This window comes from Maniola jurtina, chromosome 18 (genome assembly GCF_905333055.1).
Source record: "Maniola jurtina chromosome 18, ilManJurt1.1, whole genome shotgun sequence".
NCBI classification, from domain to species: Eukaryota; Metazoa; Arthropoda; class Insecta; order Lepidoptera; family Nymphalidae; genus Maniola; species Maniola jurtina.
The window spans coordinates 9,915,762-9,937,187 of NC_060046.1; the positions used below are offsets into that span (position 1 = coordinate 9,915,762).

A 21,426-nucleotide genomic window follows, 5' to 3' on the forward strand; every position below is an offset into this window, starting at 1 on the left:
TTCTATCTTGCTGTCAAATTGAAAAATAAAATTGCACCAACCAACCTTCACCCCGTCAAGTCAAGTAAAATTTTTTTTTCTCATGAAAAGACCCGGATAAACCAAATGACAGGTTACAATAACTCAAAACCCCCAACACAAAAACCTCTATAAGAAAACTAGAAAAGACCTGATAACTTTCAAACGGCTGAACCGATTTTCTTCGATTATAGCTAAGAACACTCTCGATCAAGCCACCTTTCAAACAAAAAAAAAAAACTAAACTAAAATCGGTTCATTCGTTTAGGAGCTACGATGTCTCAGACAGATACACAGATACATATGATACACACGTCAAACTTATAACACTCCTCGTTTTGGGTCGGGGGTTAAAAAGGAAAACTTAAAATCATAAAATCTATCCTACCCTTAGAGTACTTAGGTATTTTCGTGAAGAAGAAAGTCGGTCAGTTCAGTCCGTCGCGATTGTTACATTTCATATATTACTATGCTCAGTATTCTATGATATCACTAGATTTGTTTAGTGAAATGGTCTAATTGAGTTATCGTTTTAATATATCCCGTGAGTTAGCCGTATCCCTAAGGGAACTCACGTTTATAATAATACTAGCTGATGCCCGCAGCTTCGCCCGCGTGGATTGGTCAGATCCCCTGCAGCATCAGGATTGAGGAGTTGGACTCCAAATTTTTTATGAAACAATGTCGCAAAGTTCCTCTATCGATTAAAAAAGAAATGACGCAAATCGGTTCAGAAATCTCGGAGATTTCGGTGTACATAGGTAGAAAAACACAACTCCCTTTTTGAAAGTCGGTTAAAAAAGTAGCCTATGTTATTCCCTGGTCAATTTTCTACTTGTCTGTGAAAATCCCGTCAAAATCGGTTCAGCCGTTCCCAAGATTAGCCTTTTCAAACAGACAGACAGACAGACAGACAGACAGACAGACAGACAGACAGACAGACAGACAGACAAAAATTTTAAAAACGTGTGACTCAGTTATAGTATCGTTCAAATAACCATATGACCTTAATATGCGGTAGTTATTTCGAAATTACAGACAGACACTCCAATTTTATTTATTAGTAAAGTATAGAGTATAGATTAGTATAGATTTCGCTGCGACATACATGCACTCTAAGTGGCTTTGGTGAACTTTGTAACATTGTAACATCGATGTATTTGTAAGTATAAAATACGCGCCTGCATGAAACTATACAGCAATAAGCAAACATTGTTATTTTTTGATATTACTTAGGTACAGACGCAATGATTTTGTTTCTTTATACCTAGGTACGTCCTGTCTAGTAGTTATAGTTTGAATTTAGGTTCTATAATTAACAATAATAATTAAAGTAGATACCTAACTACTTGTTATATAATCTAGCTGCAATTATTTATATAGACAGTAGATACAAAATGAAATACCTACGCGTACCTACGCTGCTCTTTGAAAATCCAGTGGACATTTAAATATAAAATAATATAGTAGGTACGATAGATCTAGACTCTGGAGGTTTTCTTATAAATAAACCAGCATGGAAGTAGGTATCTAAGTGTGCCTGCATATATGCTGTGCCTATCGTAAAAGATAATGTACTTTTTAATTTTTTAATTTACATGGCGACCGATTTGATTTTTTATTATTATTTGTAAACTTGTAGTTGTATCTGCAATTAGCATAATAGCATTCTGTGAAAATTTCAACTCTCTACCTATTACGGTTCATGAGAAACAGCCCACTGACAGATATACAATAAAAGGGTCCCGTTGGAACCCTTCGGTACGGAATCCTAAAAACCAATCTAATATTTGAACATTCAATATTTAAAATCCTATTTTAGCCTAAATAGCGCCATCTATTGCCATTGAATAAATGATAATAATAGAATAATAGCAAAGCGTCCATTTTGATCTGTCATCCCACACCCCACTTGCCATGTCCCGAATTAGAACTCGCCCAATCAATAACGAGATAGTTCGTCATTTGCAAAGGCCAGAGCAGAGGGCGACACCAGCAAGTCATTTTGCTACTTTATTGAATATTCTTTCTAAATAAATGATAGGAATTCTAAACATACATTTACCTGAAATTTTTATCAATTTTAATGTTATATTTGATAATTTCAATAGTTTACTTCATTATTTTTTATTTAAAATTTCTTAAAAGTAAGTAATTTGACTTGCTATTTCACCGAAACGACGCGGTCCGCTTCCAACTCATGGCAGACGAGCGCGAAAGCTATAATAACACCGCCATCTTGCGTTACCTGTGTCAACTTGAAGTAAATTTGGTGAAGTAATTTTGTGATGTGGGCACGATAGCCGTGGAAAATATAATACCTATTTGTTTTGCAATCGGTAAGTTTACGAAATAAATACAATTGGCGCAAAATTCAAGTTAAATCAAAAGTGCATAGACTTCTTTTCTAAAAAATGTCGCGACGTACTTGCATACTTTCCGTACAACTCTCTCGGAATAACCTGTGGGAAAAACTATCGATTACCCCGTCAATTCAACAAGAAAACAGTGTTAAACTTATTGATGTTATTCTTAAACATGTTTTTTTCACTTCCAGTGCATTTGGTTGATCGATTATGAGTTACTAAAACAGTAAAAAGTGAGTCATGTCAGACGCGAGGCAAGTGAAAGTGGACAACTGGGGAATTTACTTCCTCCACAGACTAAAACATTTCTTCAATCGCACCGACTACTGCGACCTGACGCTACAGTTCCAGGACAATGCGCAGCTCAAGGTGCACAGGCTGGTCCTCAGCGCCTGCACGGAGTACTTCGAGCTGCTGGAGCGCACGTGTGAGATGTACGAAGACTGCTTGGTGATGCCGGACGACCTGCAGGCGGATGTCGTGGTCCCTATCATCAACTTTATGTACACTGGACAGTTGGAATTTAAACTAGAGTTATTGGAGAAATTGTATCAAACATCCCTAGTTATGGATCTACCCATACTCACTAAACTTCTCGAAGCACACCGTCCTATTAAAAAACTGCCCCCCGCTAAGCCAGCCAAGCCGGCCTTCACCTCTTCTGCAAACTTTTATACAAAAAGATATTCAAAAACATCCACTTCACAAACTCCACACCACAAAACCGTAGCCAGTAGCAGCAGCAACAAACGTTCATTCTCTACTGCTTTCGACAACACAGAGTTGGATCCTATTGATGTACCTAAAATGAAAAAGCCATCCTCAGAGATGTTTAGCAAAGCAGAGTGCATCATTAAAAATGGCAATTCGTCTTCTTACCAGTTTCCTGTATTTTCTGACAAAAATAAAAATTTGTCTTTGAAAGAGCCTCGTCCGACTCGGTATGAGCTGCCTGAGGAGTTAGATGAAGAACACCTTTTTGACAACTCGTTCACTAATATATCGTATGGCTCCAAACCCTTGATGGTTCATCCAGAAACAGTGACTAAACAATATGCGCCTAAGAGGATCAATTTATTTGATGAAGGTTCGAGTTCCAGTAGATTTATGAGCGGCAGTGCCAATGATATAGTAGAATGTAGAAAGATCTCTACTAACGAAAGCATCTTTTTAGATCCTTTGGGTGACAGTATGCAAGATGAGAGCACTTTCCAATCAACTTCAAATATCGACGCCAAAGACAACAGTGTTCTTTTTGATCAAATATTAGAAAACAAATCTTCAAAAATAACTATAGAGACCAAAAATAGTGCTCAGACCCAGAATTTAGATCATGCAAAAATAATCAGTGAAGTGCTCAAGAAATATCCACATCTAGTTAAGAGCAACAAAAACATTAAATTAAAAATTTTAAACACTACGAAGACTAAAAAGTCTAACTCAACAACTGAAGAAAAGGCAAAATCTAAACATGAAACTCCAGATTTCACTTATGAGTCTGATGTTCTTAACTCAAAGGAAGCTGCTAAACTTATTGCCTTGGGAGCCGAGAATGTAGCAGGACCATGGATTTGTCTCATTTGTGGTACACCAGGAAAAGCTTTGCATTTTACATCCTATTTCAATTTCCGTAAACATCTAGTAGAAATTCACAATGAAAAGCCAATACCAAGTATTTGTGAATATTGTGGTGTGAAGTCACAGAAGAGAAACTACATTGTTCATCATAAGCTAACAAAACATGGAGTGCCAGCGCCTCCTGCATACAATTTTCCAAAATGTAATCACTGCAGTTACATAGCTCTCAATGAAGCTCTTTTAGTAAAACATAAAACAAATCATACTTTAGACAAAGCATTTAAATACAATTTGCCTTCTACTCAAATGTCACAAATTGCACAGAAAACTGGCAAAAAATATCCTACTCAATCAGTTGACAAAATAAGTAAGATGCAATGTGTTTATTGCATGAGAGTCTTCCTGCGTGAACACAACCTTTATGCTCATTTAAAGATTAGTCACAAAGAAGCAGCAAGGAATGATGGCTTAATTGATGATTCAGAAGAAGAACAAGAAGAGGAAAAGTTCCCGAACTTGAAAATAGCCAAAAATGAACCTTCTGATAATATGGTTAAATTAGAACTTCCTGTCTCTTTTGAAAACTCCTATGAAGATGTCAATGAGCAATATCAAATTGAGCAAAAACCAGATGGAAGTATTTGCGTATCAGCTAAGAAACCTCGTGTTTTATTGCCAGCTAATAAAAACAAAATATTAAATCTTGGCTTCAGCTCTGCACAGCAAAATTTACCTTCAGTGGCACAGTCTCGAAAAACAGATTCAATGCAAAACACGTCTCTTAAAAGAAATGAATTTCCACAAAATACATATCATTCTCAAACAAGACCTACTTCTAGCGAAGATACTGTGATAATTGACGACGATGAGTATTTTCTACAAGATAATCAACTAATCAAGAAAGAAAAAGTGGGAGAATATTTAGTATCACATGCTTCAAATGATGCTGAATCTACTTTGCCTACAACGTCTGTGGAGTATCATAGCATTCACAACTCAAACCCTGAACGTAAAATGCTAGGTAAAAAATCAACACAAATGACCCAACCCTACCAAATAGTTGTTTCAAGTGAAGAAGAGTACAAAGCCCTTATGCAATCTAATCAGGCTATTTTATATGATGATGGAGAGCAAAATAAAGTACTCCCTGAACTAGGAGATCCTGACTCATCGTTAGGAACAGGACCAATAGATTTAGACAACACACAATCTAATGACATGATGATTATCCCAGATTATCATATGAATGTTCCTGAAACAGTTTCTGCAGATAATTCAAACATTGTAGTAGTTTACAGCCATCCTGTTGAAGAGCCAAATAAACAGTACTCACTTATAACAACACAAGGCCATTTTGTTCAGCCTTCAGCTATAATAACACAAAACTATGAGACTGTGACAACTTGTACTCCAATGATGAATACACATACCACAGTTGAGGGTTCATGGCAGAACAATATCAATGCAACTATTAATAAACATAATGTAACTCCCCCAGCAGAATTGCAAACAATGACTGTTGGTGAATCAATAACAATATCTCCAATGGAAAACCTCCACAGTAACAATTTAAATGAAATCACAGAAGTTCAGTTAACAGCTGCAGCGCCAGTAACAATAGAAGTAGCGCAAACTGAAACATGTACCAACACGTTCGATGAATCTAATATAATAACTACAATCAGTCAACCAATTGATAATGCATTAATCTGTCAACAAAACGCCGTAATTACTCTTGCAGATGCAACTGTTCTTAGCAATATGCAACATCAAGGTCAGATCCAATCTCTATCTAATATAAATAATGATCAGATCAATTCCGTTACTTCATTTGAAGCAGAATCGGTTAACATGATTGAAGAACAAACCACAACTGCAGATGAAGTTACACCAAACTCTCAAGAGTCTACAATTGTTGAAGAAATATTGCACACAAACGATAATGACACTCCATCAACTGAAATAGTCACAGTGAATGAGGCAGAAAATAATCTAACTTGTGATTCAATCATTGAAGATACAAATTCTCTAGTGAATAATACCACAATCTTATCAGAAAATACTGTTGATGAATCTAACCCAATCACAGACCACTCTACAGTTGCTGAAGAAGTCAGTGAAGAGGGAGAGCAATTTCAAGAATCTGGTATAGAAGCTCACATAGAAGAAGAAGAAGAAACTATAGAAAATATTGCTAGAGATATCAGTGAAAGTCAAAATAAGGAACAGTGCATAACAACCGACCAAACGAAAGAGGTAGCGCCCTTAATCGAAATAGCAAAAGAACATATAGAAAATTTAACTTCTGAATGGTCAGAAGAGGAGAATGAAATAACTGTAGCAGAGGAAAGTACTGTATCAAACGCTAATGTAGTCGAACAAAATGATGACGTCACGGCTTTAGCTGAAACTGAAGAATCCATTGAAAATATTCAAAAAGAAGTGAATAAACAAGTGTCTGGTGAGTTAGCAGTAGCAGAAGATGACATTCCATCACTGAGTGATTCTCCTGGTAACTCACAAACTGATACAAAGAAAAGTGAAACTGTAACACCAATTCCACATGAGAAAATCTCATCCCTACTCAATGATTGGGATGACAATGATTCTCAGGAAGAAGATACACCTGCCAATAATGACAATGATCCGAATATACAATCTTCGAACATTGAAACACCAGATGAAAACATAAGTACAGTAATAATTGATAACAGTGTTACAAATGATAACATTGTTACAGATGATAATGATGGTACAGTTGATAAAGGTGTAATAAATAAGAACGATAATATAAGGAGTTTAGTTAGTGATTGGGATGAGGATGAGGAAGAGGAAAATAGGGATTGATCTAGAAGTACAGAGTAACTTGATGTCAAATTATTACTAAAGATCGTTTCAACGAACAGTTCCTATGGCGTTATGTTGGCTCCCCTGTCTGTCTTAGTCATTGGCACGAGAAGACGCAGACTTTGTTTATTTTCATTTCATTCATTCATGAAAATCAAATGAAAATAAACAAAATCTGCGTTTTCTCATGCCAATATGTTGCCAATGACTTAGCCAGACAGGGGAGCCAACATAACGCCATAGGAACTGTTCGCTGAAACGATCTATATACATACATGACTTCAAACTCATCCCATGGCAAAATATACATAAAATAATGGGCCTAAACCAGGGATGGACTTTTTGATTGATGGTGTTTCAGAAAAAGGTAGTTTTAAATATTGACATTATTTATATGTAATGAGCTTTTTCTGTATCAAATCAAATTAAGCTAATGTATTACTACTAATTAAATAAGAATCTGTAAGCTATACTTATTAATGTTTTAAATATTACATTAGAAAACTTAAAATAACTGGGTAATTTAAGTGTAACATGTAACAACTTTAATACATAGGTATTTTAATTTTAATGAAGCATAATAGTACTTGTAAGCAAAAATTATGGAAGATGTTTAATTTAGAAGATAGGATTTTCTACAGATACATACCTACATGTATAATTTTTTTTGTGTATTACAGCATTTTGCATGCACTTTTAAAAAAAATGATACAATCGCTATGACAAAGTATCTAGGTATAAGTAACTTTTGTATTTTTATCTTTGTATAATTTGCCTAAAAAAGTCCAATTAGACCAGTCAGATATGTTCATCACAAAATGAAAGATTAGGTACTTTTCAAATTGTTATAATTTTATAGGTAATTTTAAACATAGGTAACTTACTGTTTTATGATCAAGATAGTTTGTGTAAGTACCTAAGCTAGGTAGGTACCACCTGTAATTCAAATGAATTATAAAAATATTATTGTACCCAAGCGTTTTATTTAGCTACTAGTGTAAAATTACTTTTGCTGTGTTGTAGGCCTCTAATAAAGTAAATCTAATTATATTCCGTTATAATTAAGGGGTCATATAAATAAATGCAATTTTGTATAAAAAATAATATTTATTGTGATTATTTCTATAAGTATTATATTAAATACAAGAATTACTCAACTTTCAGATAAAGTAGGTTATTCTCTTGCAAGCATCTTAAATTTCTGATTTATTTAAGTAAATGGTATTTTTTCCAGGCATCATTGATAGGCTTAACTAAGTATATAGGTTCCTGCGGGAGGGGTGTGATGTGACACAAACGCACAGAATCCTATTTCCTAATCCTAATCCTACTTATTACATCACACTTATATTATAAAGGCGAAAGTCGTATGTGTGTGTGTGTGTGTGTGTTTGTTACTCCTTCACGCAAAAATACTGGACGGATTGGGCTGAAATTTAGAATGGAGATAGATTATACCCTGGATTAGCACATAGGCTACTTTTTATCCCGGAAAATCAAAGTTTCCACGGGAATTTTAAAAAACCTACATCCACGCGAACGAAGTCGCGGGTATCAGCTAGTTAATATTATAAATGTGAAAGTGTGGATGTTTGTTACTCAATCACGCAAAAACTACTGGACGGATTTGGCTAAAATTTGGAATGGAGATAGATTTTACCCTGGTTTAACACATAGGCTACTTTTTATCCCGAAAAATCAAAGAGTTCCCGCGGGACTTTCTACCTATTAACGTGAACGCACACTTATCCGAGTCGAACAAAACGAATTTTAGAATTCTTTATATGAAACCTCGCAAACTTCCGATTCGGACGATCTAACGCGGGGAAGTGTGCGAGATTTCATACACAGAATTCTTAAATTCGTTTCGTTCGACGCGTGCGGCTCGGGTAAGTGTACGTTCACCTTAATAAGCTAAGATCCCAGGACCGCCACTGACAAAGAGTTGGATAGTGTTGTATTTTTAACGAAGGCATGCATCTGCTAGCTAGTGCCAACGACGGCTAATTCAAAGATACAAGCTGCTAAAGGTATGTAAAAACATTACTCAGTTTTCTTAGTTAGAGTGCTGATTTTTATGTAGTAGAATACTAATGCCTATAATGGGCAGCTGATACCTATGAATTGATCGTTGGCACAAGCTAGCTGATATGCGTATGTACTACGTTAAAAATACACACTAATACTACTCTATCCAACTCTTTTTGTTTCTCAGAAACAAAGTAACGTCTGGCGGTCCTAGGATCTTGCTCTATACCTATCTCTAAGGTTTTATCAAAATCTGTTCATCATGAGTTATTTTGTCTATGAGTTACAGAATTCTAAATAAGGTATAGACTAGTACCGTGACTTTCTATACCACTTCTATACTGTACATAATTCTGAATTCTGTGGTTGCAAGAACAAATTAATGTGGAATAAAACTGCATTTTTTTAAGAACAGTAGGTATTATTTTCTAAGGCTGTTTTCTTATCACAGTTAAAAACCAAACAAGATTAAGTAATTAAAAAGAAATTAAATTAGTAGTAGAGCATTGTCTCTGTCACTCTGTGTGACGTTTTGTCAGTCTCAATGACAGAGACAACGCTCTACAAATCCGCTATCTCTTTCTAAAGGTTGATAAACAATATTTCCTGCGGGGTACCTGTACCTACTATTGTAGGTAACAAAAAAATTTAAAGTAATGGTACTAGTTTGGTTGTACAACCAAATTATCAATAATATAAAAGGGAAAGTGTGTGTCACTTTTTCACAGCTCATCTGCTTAACCCATTTTGACATTTGGTAGAGAATGCTTGTATCTTGAAAACATATACTTAGTCGGGCTTAAAAGCTTCTCCAGTTTTTACTGAAATCAGTTCACTAGAATCCAAGATGATGACAATTTTACACAGAAAATAACAAAACTCTAAATAGGATTAAATATAGTTACTCAAATGCTGAAGTGACTAATGTCTTAGAAAGGTGACTTTAAACAAGATTTGGTGAACAGGATGTGATAATTTTATTCTATTATATTAAAATAATAAGAAATCAATACAATTATTTTTTAAAACAAAACATCTGAAAGATGGAATAATTTAAAATTAACTTCTACCATCAAAGCACTAAACAGTTAAATCACAGAAGCTGAAGAAAAGCCGACCCTGAAACTTTTATTTCAATATCTTCTGCCCCAGCCTGTATGTTTTACCTATTATTTTTCATCATACTTATTAGCTTAGGTTGCATTCATATACCGCACATACATAGGCCTCTCACTATGTTTTTTACATGTAATTCATGCAAGCTACTTTCATAATACAACATGACAATAAAAATTCTTTGCTGTACCTATGTAGACTAAAAGTAGTCAATTCTGTTTAGACAGATGATTCGTTTCTATTAAAGAACACATTAATTTTAAAATACTTGTGAAATGGTCATTATTTCATACTAATAATGCTGATATTTAACAAACTAACAGATTTCCAATCACACAGTATCAAGGTTTCTATATCAAAATGTTCTTTCTAATAATAATTCATTATCAAACTGTCACAGATCAAAGCAAACAAAACTACTGTGTTTATAATAACTTTTGTATGATTCAGTGCTACCTTTAACATTTCTATAAAATGTTTTAAATATTATATATACAAAATAAATTACAGTATTTACATACAAGTTTAAATTAGCACAATATTATTGCCTAGTCATTAGATATGGAAACCAGGACGTATTTGACCATGTAGGCAAGAAACACAAAGCCCACAAGCACAAAAAGGTTTGTCATGATATAGTACATGTTGGACTGCTGCTCAGTAATCACTTCACTGTCGCCCATGCTGCTAGTGCTATCGAGATGCAGGATAGCTTCCTGCCGCTCCTTCAGCAGCAGTTCTATCTCCTCCACATATTCAGGGAACAGTTCACAGAACATTTTGTTTTTGAGATTGATTTCCAGAGATTCGGCCGCCAGGCAGCGCTTCTGGTTGTCCGATGTCTCGATGGAGCCGAGCGTCGGAGTTTTTTCCAGCATGAAGCTGAGTAAGCCCGTCAGTATAGTAGAGATAGACCACGCGGGGTTCCATGTGTCCGGGTGAAAGTCGGTAATGCTAAGGCACAGTTTGGTGTTCGTCTTGAACCGCCCGTTCGGCGTGATCATGTAAATAGACGGCGGCTTGAATGGAAATTCCCTTGGAAATATAATTTTGCCGTGATAGTATCCGCCTTCGTACGGACTTTTCTCTGGTCCTTTCACGACGTAATGCCACTCTAGAATATTCGATGGGACGGGCTCCGCGGTCACGTACGGTACAGGGTCATTTTTCAGCCTGAGATAGTCCTGTTTCAGTCGACTAGTCGCTCCTGTAACCTTAGTTTTCGCCATTGTTTGCAAATTGTTCTAACATGTAAAATAAATAAAAACTCTTCAAACTTTTGAGTGTCCACTACTGTTATACCAATAAAATAATAGTGTACATGATACGCAAAAGAAGTTTTACGAATTTAATTCGCTATTTTTTATATAATTTTCGCCACAAATCGAAATTTTAAAGAATACGTCATTGCAATCTTATAAGTCAATGTCGATGTCAAAATAATGTCAAATTCATTGAAAGTCATAGACCATCCTTCATCCATGTCATAGACTAAATTACACAATGTATACAGATAAACAATATTCAAGTTTCTAATGGTGAATACACACTAGCAATAGCGCAGCGCTAGGCATTATAATGTGAATGTGTTAGGATATGACTGGAATCGAACTAAAATTGGTAAAGCTTGAGTTACCAATTTTACTATAGTGTTAGGTGATTACTGGCCCAAGTGGAAGATATCAAGTTCGATTTACAGCGTAATAATATCTATGGTGTTCTTCAGCCGTGGCTAGTACCATCCTTTCGGCAAAGCCCTCCCGTAGAGTAATATTTTGCGTTCCGGTAATCTAATCAATGATTCCGGTATGGTATGATACAGCGTAGTTTTAATGGGTATATCTATTGATGTTTAATAAAATTGCCTTTCCAAGTTAGCCCCCTTCCATTTTCACTTTCCACCAGGTGAAAACGCAGTCAAGGGCTAACATAGTAAATAAAACAAACCCATTATTAATTTGGTAACCTTTAAACTTAAGATTAATTTAATTAAAAAAAAATTTGCTTATCTCATCATATTTATTTATTAAAATTTCTTATTTATAAAATACAAACTTTTAAAAAATAGAGTGAGTATTTTGGCAGAACCTTATTTTTATTACACACACAGACACACACTAATATTATGGCAATTTACTTATGGAAATATCATGCTCCGAATTTCTCTCTAACTGAGTATTTAACTCTAACTGAGTACTTAGCTACTTAAAATAAAACTGTAAGTAAATGGATGATTTCTGTTTCTGTGTGTTTTTTGCTAGGTTAATTCAAAGTCAAAGTCATTTATCCGAATGTGGTACAATTGTACACTTTCAGATTGTCAAACAATGATATAAGTAACTTAGTAGCGGTAATTACCTAATTTAAAAACTAAAGCTACGAGGGTTTCAAACGCGCCCAAGTCATAGAAGACCCCACACAAGCTACCTTGCGGACTGGTACATAAAATTAGAATTACAAAATCAAAATCAAATTCTGTCATCCCGTCTCATGGAGTCCACGGATGACCGGAGGGCTGTATGGTGGCAGTTACTTACCTCGGTCACCATGCGTTACTCTGGTTGTTCAACGAGGTACCTAACACATGCCAGCGTTTAGGCACCTTTTTTTCGGCGGATAGTCTCAAAGAAGCAACACATTTTTTGTGTAATTATTCTAATTCAAAAGAGTAAATACTTGTGACGCTACATATTTCCATCAAGCCCAATGGAATCAATTCAAAAGACCGTGGAAGAACTATCACTGCACTTTCACAAAACCACGGCTTATTTCCAGCTAAACATGTAGCCAGCAGCTATCCCAGCAAAAATAAAAAGGCCCTGAAAAGAACTTTCGCTAATATTGATGTAGATTTTTTATGTAAATATGTTAAAAAATTTGCGCTCGCTTCTCTCGCGCTTTTATTGTATTTCTTGATACCCGGAATTTCATTTGCTCCTCTCTCTGAGAGAAAATGGACATCTCCTGAGAACTATTTGTTTTTCCGGGATAAAAAACATGAGAAAAGTAGAGATTTTTAGGGTTCCGTACCTCAAAAGGAAAAACGGAACCCTTATAGGATCACTTTGTTGTCTGTCTGTCCGTCGTGTCTGTCGAGAAACCTAAGTATAGGGTACTTCCCGTTGACCTAGAATCATGAAATTTGGTAGGTAGGTAGGTCTTATAGCATAAGTATAGGAATAAATCTGAAAACCGCGAATTTGTGGTTACATCAATAAAAAAAAAATTAAAATGTGTTTCAATTTTCAAAATAAGATAACTATACCTACCAAGTGGGGTATCATAATATGAAAGGGCTTTACCTGTACATCCTAAAACAGATTTTTATTTATTTTTATGTATAATAGTTTTTGATTTATCGTGCAAAATGTTGGAAAAAATACCCAAGTACGGAACCCTCAGTGCGCGAGTCTGACTCGCACTTGGCCGGTTTATTTGTATGACTGAGCCCGTTTATATGTTAGGTATGTTTTATTTTTTTTCTGTATGAAACAAAAAAATTGCGCTCGCGCTCCTATTTCTTATTGTATTCTATCTTGCTGTCAAATTGAAAAATAAAATTGCACCAACCAACCTTCACCCCGTCAAGTCAAGTAAAATTTTTTTTTCTCATGAAAAGACCCGGATAAACCAAATGACAGGTTACAATAACTCAAAACCCCCAACACAAAAACCTCTATAAGAAAACTAGAAAAGACCTGATAACTTTCAAACGGCTGAACCGATTTTCTTCGATTATAGCTAAGAACACTCTCGATCAAGCCACCTTTCAAACAAAAAAAAAAAACTAAACTAAAATCGGTTCATTCGTTTAGGAGCTACGATGTCTCAGACAGATACACAGATACATATGATACACACGTCAAACTTATAACACTCCTCGTTTTGGGTCGGGGGTTAAAAAGGAAAACTTAAAATCATAAAATCTATCCTACCCTTAGAGTACTTAGGTATTTTCGTGAAGAAGAAAGTCGGTCAGTTCAGTCCGTCGCGATTGTTACATTTCATATATTACTATGCTCAGTATTCTATGATATCACTAGATTTGTTTAGTGAAATGGTCTAATTGAGTTATCGTTTTAATATATCCCGTGAGTTAGCCGTATCCCTAAGGGAACTCACGTTTATAATAATACTAGCTGATGCCCGCAGCTTCGCCCGCGTGGATTGGTCAGATCCCCTGCAGCATCAGGATTGAGGAGTTGGACTCCAAATTTTTTATGAAACAATGTCGCAAAGTTCCTCTATCGATTAAAAAAGAAATGACGCAAATCGGTTCAGAAATCTCGGAGATTTCGGTGTACATAGGTAGAAAAACACAACTCCCTTTTTGAAAGTCGGTTAAAAAAGTAGCCTATGTTATTCCCTGGTCAATTTTCTACTTGTCTGTGAAAATCCCGTCAAAATCGGTTCAGCCGTTCCCAAGATTAGCCTTTTCAAACAGACAGACAGACAGACAGACAGACAGACAGACAGACAGACAGACAGACAGACAGACAAAAATTTTAAAAACGTGTGACTCAGTTATAGTATCGTTCAAATAACCATATGACCTTAATATGCGGTAGTTATTTCGAAATTACAGACAGACACTCCAATTTTATTTATTAGTAAAGTATAGAGTATAGATTAGTATAGATTTCGCTGCGACATACATGCACTCTAAGTGGCTTTGGTGAACTTTGTAACATTGTAACATCGATGTATTTGTAAGTATAAAATACGCGCCTGCATGAAACTATACAGCAATAAGCAAACATTGTTATTTTTTGATATTACTTAGGTACAGACGCAATGATTTTGTTTCTTTATACCTAGGTACGTCCTGTCTAGTAGTTATAGTTTGAATTTAGGTTCTATAATTAACAATAATAATTAAAGTAGATACCTAACTACTTGTTATATAATCTAGCTGCAATTATTTATATAGACAGTAGATACAAAATGAAATACCTACGCGTACCTACGCTGCTCTTTGAAAATCCAGTGGACATTTAAATATAAAATAATATAGTAGGTACGATAGATCTAGACTCTGGAGGTTTTCTTATAAATAAACCAGCATGGAAGTAGGTATCTAAGTGTGCCTGCATATATGCTGTGCCTATCGTAAAAGATAATGTACTTTTTAATTTTTTAATTTACATGGCGACCGATTTGATTTTTTATTATTATTTGTAAACTTGTAGTTGTATCTGCAATTAGCATAATAGCATTCTGTGAAAATTTCAACTCTCTACCTATTACGGTTCATGAGAAACAGCCCACTGACAGATATACAATAAAAGGGTCCCGTTGGAACCCTTCGGTACGGAATCCTAAAAACCAATCTAATATTTGAACATTCAATATTTAAAATCCTATTTTAGCCTAAATAGCGCCATCTATTGCCATTGAATAAATGATAATAATAGAATAATAGCAAAGCGTCCATTTTGATCTGTCATCCCACACCCCACTTGCCATGTCCCGAATTAGAACTCGCCCAATCAATAACGAGATAGTTCGTCATTTGCAAAGGCCAGAGCAGAGGGCGACACCAGCAAGTCATTTTGCTACTTTATTGAATATTCTTTCTAAATAAATGATAGGAATTCTAAACATACATTTACCTGAAATTTTTATCAATTTTAATGTTATATTTGATAATTTCAATAGTTTACTTCATTATTTTTTATTTAAAATTTCTTAAAAGTAAGTAATTTGACTTGCTATTTCACCGAAACGACGCGGTCCGCTTCCAACTCATGGCAGACGAGCGCGAAAGCTATAATAACACCGCCATCTTGCGTTACCTGTGTCAACTTGAAGTAAATTTGGTGAAGTAATTTTGTGATGTGGGCACGATAGCCGTGGAAAATATAATACCTATTTGTTTTGCAATCGGTAAGTTTACGAAATAAATACAATTGGCGCAAAATTCAAGTTAAATCAAAAGTGCATAGACTTCTTTTCTAAAAAATGTCGCGACGTACTTGCATACTTTCCGTACAACTCTCTCGGAATAACCTGTGGGAAAAACTATCGATTACCCCGTCAATTCAACAAGAAAACAGTGTTAAACTTATTGATGTTATTCTTAAACATGTTTTTTTCACTTCCAGTGCATTTGGTTGATCGATTATGAGTTACTAAAACAGTAAAAAGTGAGTCATGTCAGACGCGAGGCAAGTGAAAGTGGACAACTGGGGAATTTACTTCCTCCACAGACTAAAACATTTCTTCAATCGCACCGACTACTGCGACCTGACGCTACAGTTCCAGGACAATGCGCAGCTCAAGGTGCACAGGCTGGTCCTCAGCGCCTGCACGGAGTACTTCGAGCTGCTGGAGCGCACGTGTGAGATGTACGAAGACTGCTTGGTGATGCCGGACGACCTGCAGGCGGATGTCGTGGTCCCTATCATCAACTTTATGTACACTGGACAGTTGGAATTTAAACTAGAGTTATTGGAGAAATTGTATCAAACATCCCTAGTTATGGATCTACCCATACTCACTAAACTTCTCGAAGCACACCGTCCTATTAAAAAACTGCCCCCCGCTAAGCCAGCCAAGCCGGCCTTCACCTCTTCTGCAAACTTTTATACAAAAAGATATTCAAAAACATCCACTTCACAAACTCCACACCACAAAACCGTAGCCAGTAGCAGCAGCAACAAACGTTCATTCTCTACTGCTTTCGACAACACAGAGTTGGATCCTATTGATGTACCTAAAATGAAAAAGCCATCCTCAGAGATGTTTAGCAAAGCAGAGTGCATCATTAAAAATGGCAATTCGTCTTCTTACCAGTTTCCTGTATTTTCTGACAAAAATAAAAATTTGTCTTTGAAAGAGCCTCGTCCGACTCGGTATGAGCTGCCTGAGGAGTTAGATGAAGAACACCTTTTTGACAACTCGTTCACTAATATATCGTATGGCTCCAAACCCTTGATGGTTCATCCAGAAACAGTGACTAAACAATATGCGCCTAAGAGGATCAATTTATTTGATGAAGGTTCGAGTTCCAGTAGATTTATGAGCGGCAGTGCCAATGATATAGTAGAATGTAGAAAGATCTCTACTAACGAAAGCATCTTTTTAGATCCTTTGGGTGACAGTATGCAAGATGAGAGCACTTTCCAATCAACTTCAAATATCGACGCCAAAGACAACAGTGTTCTTTTTGATCAAATATTAGAAAACAAATCTTCAAAAATAACTATAGAGACCAAAAATAGTGCTCAGACCCAGAATTTAGATCATGCAAAAATAATCAGTGAAGTGCTCAAGAAATATCCACATCTAGTTAAGAGCAACAAAAACATTAAATTAAAAATTTTAAACACTACGAAGACTAAAAAGTCTAACTCAACAACTGAAGAAAAGGCAAAATCTAAACATGAAACTCCAGATTTCACTTATGAGTCTGATGTTCTTAACTCAAAGGAAGCTGCTAAACTTATTGCCTTGGGAGCCGAGAATGTAGCAGGACCATGGATTTGTCTCATTTGTGGTACACCAGGAAAAGCTTTGCATTTTACATCCTATTTCAATTTCCGTAAACATCTAGTAGAAATTCACAATGAAAAGCCAATACCAAGTATTTGTGAATATTGTGGTGTGAAGTCACAGAAGAGAAACTACATTGTTCATCATAAGCTAACAAAACATGGAGTGCCAGCGCCTCCTGCATACAATTTTCCAAAATGTAATCACTGCAGTTACATAGCTCTCAATGAAGCTCTTTTAGTAAAACATAAAACAAATCATACTTTAGACAAAGCATTTAAATACAATTTGCCTTCTACTCAAATGTCACAAATTGCACAGAAAACTGGCAAAAAATATCCTACTCAATCAGTTGACAAAATAAGTAAGATGCAATGTGTTTATTGCATGAGAGTCTTCCTGCGTGAACACAACCTTTATGCTCATTTAAAGATTAGTCACAAAGAAGCAGCAAGGAATGATGGCTTAATTGATGATTCAGAAGAAGAACAAGAAGAGGAAAAGTTCCCGAACTTGAAAATAGCCAAAAATGAACCTTCTGATAATATGGTTAAATTAGAACTTCCTGTCTCTTTTGAAAACTCCTATGAAGATGTCAATGAGCAATATCAAATTGAGCAAAAACCAGATGGAAGTATTTGCGTATCAGCTAAGAAACCTCGTGTTTTATTGCCAGCTAATAAAAACAAAATATTAAATCTTGGCTTCAGCTCTGCACAGCAAAATTTACCTTCAGTGGCACAGTCTCGAAAAACAGATTCAATGCAAAACACGTCTCTTAAAAGAAATGAATTTCCACAAAATACATATCATTCTCAAACAAGACCTACTTCTAGCGAAGATACTGTGATAATTGACGACGATGAGTATTTTCTACAAGATAATCAACTAATCAAGAAAGAAAAAGTGGGAGAATATTTAGTATCACATGCTTCAAATGATGCTGAATCTACTTTGCCTACAACGTCTGTGGAGTATCATAGCATTCACAACTCAAACCCTGAACGTAAAATGCTAGGTAAAAAATCAACACAAATGACCCAACCCTACCAAATAGTTGTTTCAAGTGAAGAAGAGTACAAAGCCCTTATGCAATCTAATCAGGCTATTTTATATGATGATGGAGAGCAAAATAAAGTACTCCCTGAACTAGGAGATCCTGACTCATCGTTAGGAACAGGACCAATAGATTTAGACAACACACAATCTAATGACATGATGATTATCCCAGATTATCATATGAATGTTCCTGAAACAGTTTCTGCAGATAATTCAAACATTGTAGTAGTTTACAGCCATCCTGTTGAAGAGCCAAATAAACAGTACTCACTTATAACAACACAAGGCCATTTTGTTCAGCCTTCAGCTATAATAACACAAAACTATGAGACTGTGACAACTTGTACTCCAATGATGAATACACATACCACAGTTGAGGGTTCATGGCAGAACAATATCAATGCAACTATTAATAAACATAATGTAACTCCCCCAGCAGAATTGCAAACAATGACTGTTGGTGAATCAATAACAATATCTCCAATGGAAAACCTCCACAGTAACAATTTAAATGAAATCACAGAAGTTCAGTTAACAGCTGCAGCGCCAGTAACAATAGAAGTAGCGCAAACTGAAACATGTACCAACACGTTCGATGAATCTAATATAATAACTACAATCAGTCAACCAATTGATAATGCATTAATCTGTCAACAAAACGCCGTAATTACTCTTGCAGATGCAACTGTTCTTAGCAATATGCAACATCAAGGTCAGATCCAATCTCTATCTAATATAAATAATGATCAGATCAATTCCGTTACTTCATTTGAAGCAGAATCGGTTAACATGATTGAAGAACAAACCACAACTGCAGATGAAGTTACACCAAACTCTCAAGAGTCTACAATTGTTGAAGAAATATTGCACACAAACGATAATGACACTCCATCAACTGAAATAGTCACAGTGAATGAGGCAGAAAATAATCTAACTTGTGATTCAATCATTGAAGATACAAATTCTCTAGTGAATAATACCACAATCTTATCAGAAAATACTGTTGATGAATCTAACCCAATCACAGACCACTCTACAGTTGCTGAAGAAGTCAGTGAAGAGGGAGAGCAATTTCAAGAATCTGGTATAGAAGCTCACATAGAAGAAGAAGAAGAAACTATAGAAAATATTGCTAGAGATATCAGTGAAAGTCAAAATAAGGAACAGTGCATAACAACCGACCAAACGAAAGAGGTAGCGCCCTTAATCGAAATAGCAAAAGAACATATAGAAAATTTAACTTCTGAATGGTCAGAAGAGGAGAATGAAATAACTGTAGCAGAGGAAAGTACTGTATCAAACGCTAATGTAGTCGAACAAAATGATGACGTCACGGCTTTAGCTGAAACTGAAGAATCCATTGAAAATATTCAAAAAGAAGTGAATAAACAAGTGTCTGGTGAGTTAGCAGTAGCAGAAGATGACATTCCATCACTGAGTGATTCTCCTGGTAACTCACAAACTGATACAAAGAAAAGTGAAACTGTAACACCAATTCCACATGAGAAAATCTCATCCCTACTCAATGATTGGGATGACAATGATTCTCAGGAAGAAGATACACCTGCCAATAATGACAATGATCCGAATATACAATCTTCGAACATTGAAACACCAGATGAAAACATAAGTACAGTAATAATTGATAACAGTGTTACAAATGATAACATTGTTACAGATGATAATGATGGTACAGTTGATAAAGGTGTAATAAATAAGAACGATAATATAAGGAGTTTAGTTAGTGATTGGGATGAGGATGAGGAAGAGGAAAATAGGGATTGATCTAGAAGTACAGAGTAACTTGATGTCAAATTATTACTAAAGATCGTTTCAACGAACAGTTCCTATGGCGTTATGTTGGCTCCCCTGTCTGTCTTAGTCATTGGCACGAGAAGACGCAGACTTTGTTTATTTTCATTTCATTCATTCATGAAAATCAAATGAAAATAAACAAAATCTGCGTTTTCTCATGCCAATATGTTGCCAATGACTTAGCCAGACAGGGGAGCCAACATAACGCCATAGGAACTGTTCGCTGAAACGATCTATATACATACATGACTTCAAACTCATCCCATGGCAAAATATACATAAAATAATGGGCCTAAACCAGGGATGGACTTTTTGATTGATGGTGTTTCAGAAAAAGGTAGTTTTAAATATTGACATTATTTATATGTAATGAGCTTTTTCTGTATCAAATCAAATTAAGCTAATGTATTACTACTAATTAAATAAGAATCTGTAAGCTATACTTATTAATGTTTTAAATATTACATTAGAAAACTTAAAATAACTGGGTAATTTAAGTGTAACATGTAACAACTTTAATACATAGGTATTTTAATTTTAATGAAGCATAATAGTACTTGTAAGCAAAAATTATGGAAGATGTTTAATTTAGAAGATAGGATTTTCTACAGATACATACCTACATGTATAATTTTTTTTGTGTATTACAGCATTTTGCATGCACTTTTAAAAAAAATGATACAATCGCTATGACAAAGTATCTAGGTATAAGTAACTTTTGTATTTTTATCTTTGTATAATTTGCCTAAAAAAGTCCAATTAGACCAGTCAGATATGTTCATCACAAAATGAAAGATTAGGTACTTTTCAAATTGTTATAATTTTATAGGTAATTTTAAACATAGGTAACTTACTGTTTTATGATCAAGATAGTTTGTGTAAGTACCTAAGCTAGGTAGGTACCACCTGTAATTCAAATGAATTATAAAAATATTATTGTACCCAAGCGTTTTATTTAGCTACTAGTGTAAAATTACTTTTGCTGTGTTGTAGGCCTCTAATAAAGTAAATCTAATTATATTCCGTTATAATTAAGGGGTCATATAAATAAATGCAATTTTGTATAAAAAATAATATTTATTGTGATTATTTCTATAAGTATTAT

General features: G+C 35.2%; 3 protein-coding genes across 3 annotated transcripts; 2 read left to right on the forward strand and 1 right to left on the reverse strand.

Annotated features, from left to right (window-relative positions):
- Window positions 1-2,184: 2,184 nt before the first annotated feature.
- On the forward strand, window positions 2,185-7,780 carry LOC123874669 (centrosome-associated zinc finger protein CP190-like). Its single transcript, XM_045920170.1, has 2 exons — window positions 2,185-2,357; window positions 2,576-7,780. Exon 2 carries the CDS (start codon window positions 2,625-2,627, stop codon window positions 6,807-6,809), a length of 4,185 nt encoding a protein of 1,394 aa, XP_045776126.1. The 5' UTR covers window positions 2,185-2,357; window positions 2,576-2,624; the 3' UTR covers window positions 6,810-7,780.
- Window positions 7,781-8,536: 756 nt separating this feature from the next.
- Window positions 8,537-11,387, reverse strand: LOC123874674 (ubiquitin-conjugating enzyme E2 J2-like). Its single transcript, XM_045920177.1, has one exon. The coding sequence runs from the start codon at window positions 11,180-11,182 to the stop codon at window positions 10,502-10,504; it is 681 nt and encodes a 226-aa protein (XP_045776133.1). The 5' UTR covers window positions 11,183-11,387; the 3' UTR covers window positions 8,537-10,501.
- Window positions 11,388-15,666: 4,279 nt separating this feature from the next.
- LOC123874244 (centrosome-associated zinc finger protein CP190-like) lies at window positions 15,667-21,262 on the forward strand. Its single transcript, XM_045919480.1, has 2 exons — window positions 15,667-15,839; window positions 16,058-21,262. Exon 2 carries the CDS (start codon window positions 16,107-16,109, stop codon window positions 20,289-20,291), a length of 4,185 nt encoding a protein of 1,394 aa, XP_045775436.1. The 5' UTR covers window positions 15,667-15,839; window positions 16,058-16,106; the 3' UTR covers window positions 20,292-21,262.
- Window positions 21,263-21,426: the final 164 nt, after the last annotated feature.

Excerpts from the sequence above, each read along its gene's own strand:
- LOC123874669 (XM_045920170.1), top strand. The coding sequence starts at position 2,625 with ATGTCAGACGCGAGGCAAGTGAAAGTGGACAACTGGGGAATTTACTTC.
- LOC123874674 (XM_045920177.1), bottom strand. The coding sequence starts at position 11,182 with ATGGCGAAAACTAAGGTTACAGGAGCGACTAGTCGACTGAAACAGGAC.
- LOC123874244 (XM_045919480.1), top strand. The coding sequence starts at position 16,107 with ATGTCAGACGCGAGGCAAGTGAAAGTGGACAACTGGGGAATTTACTTC.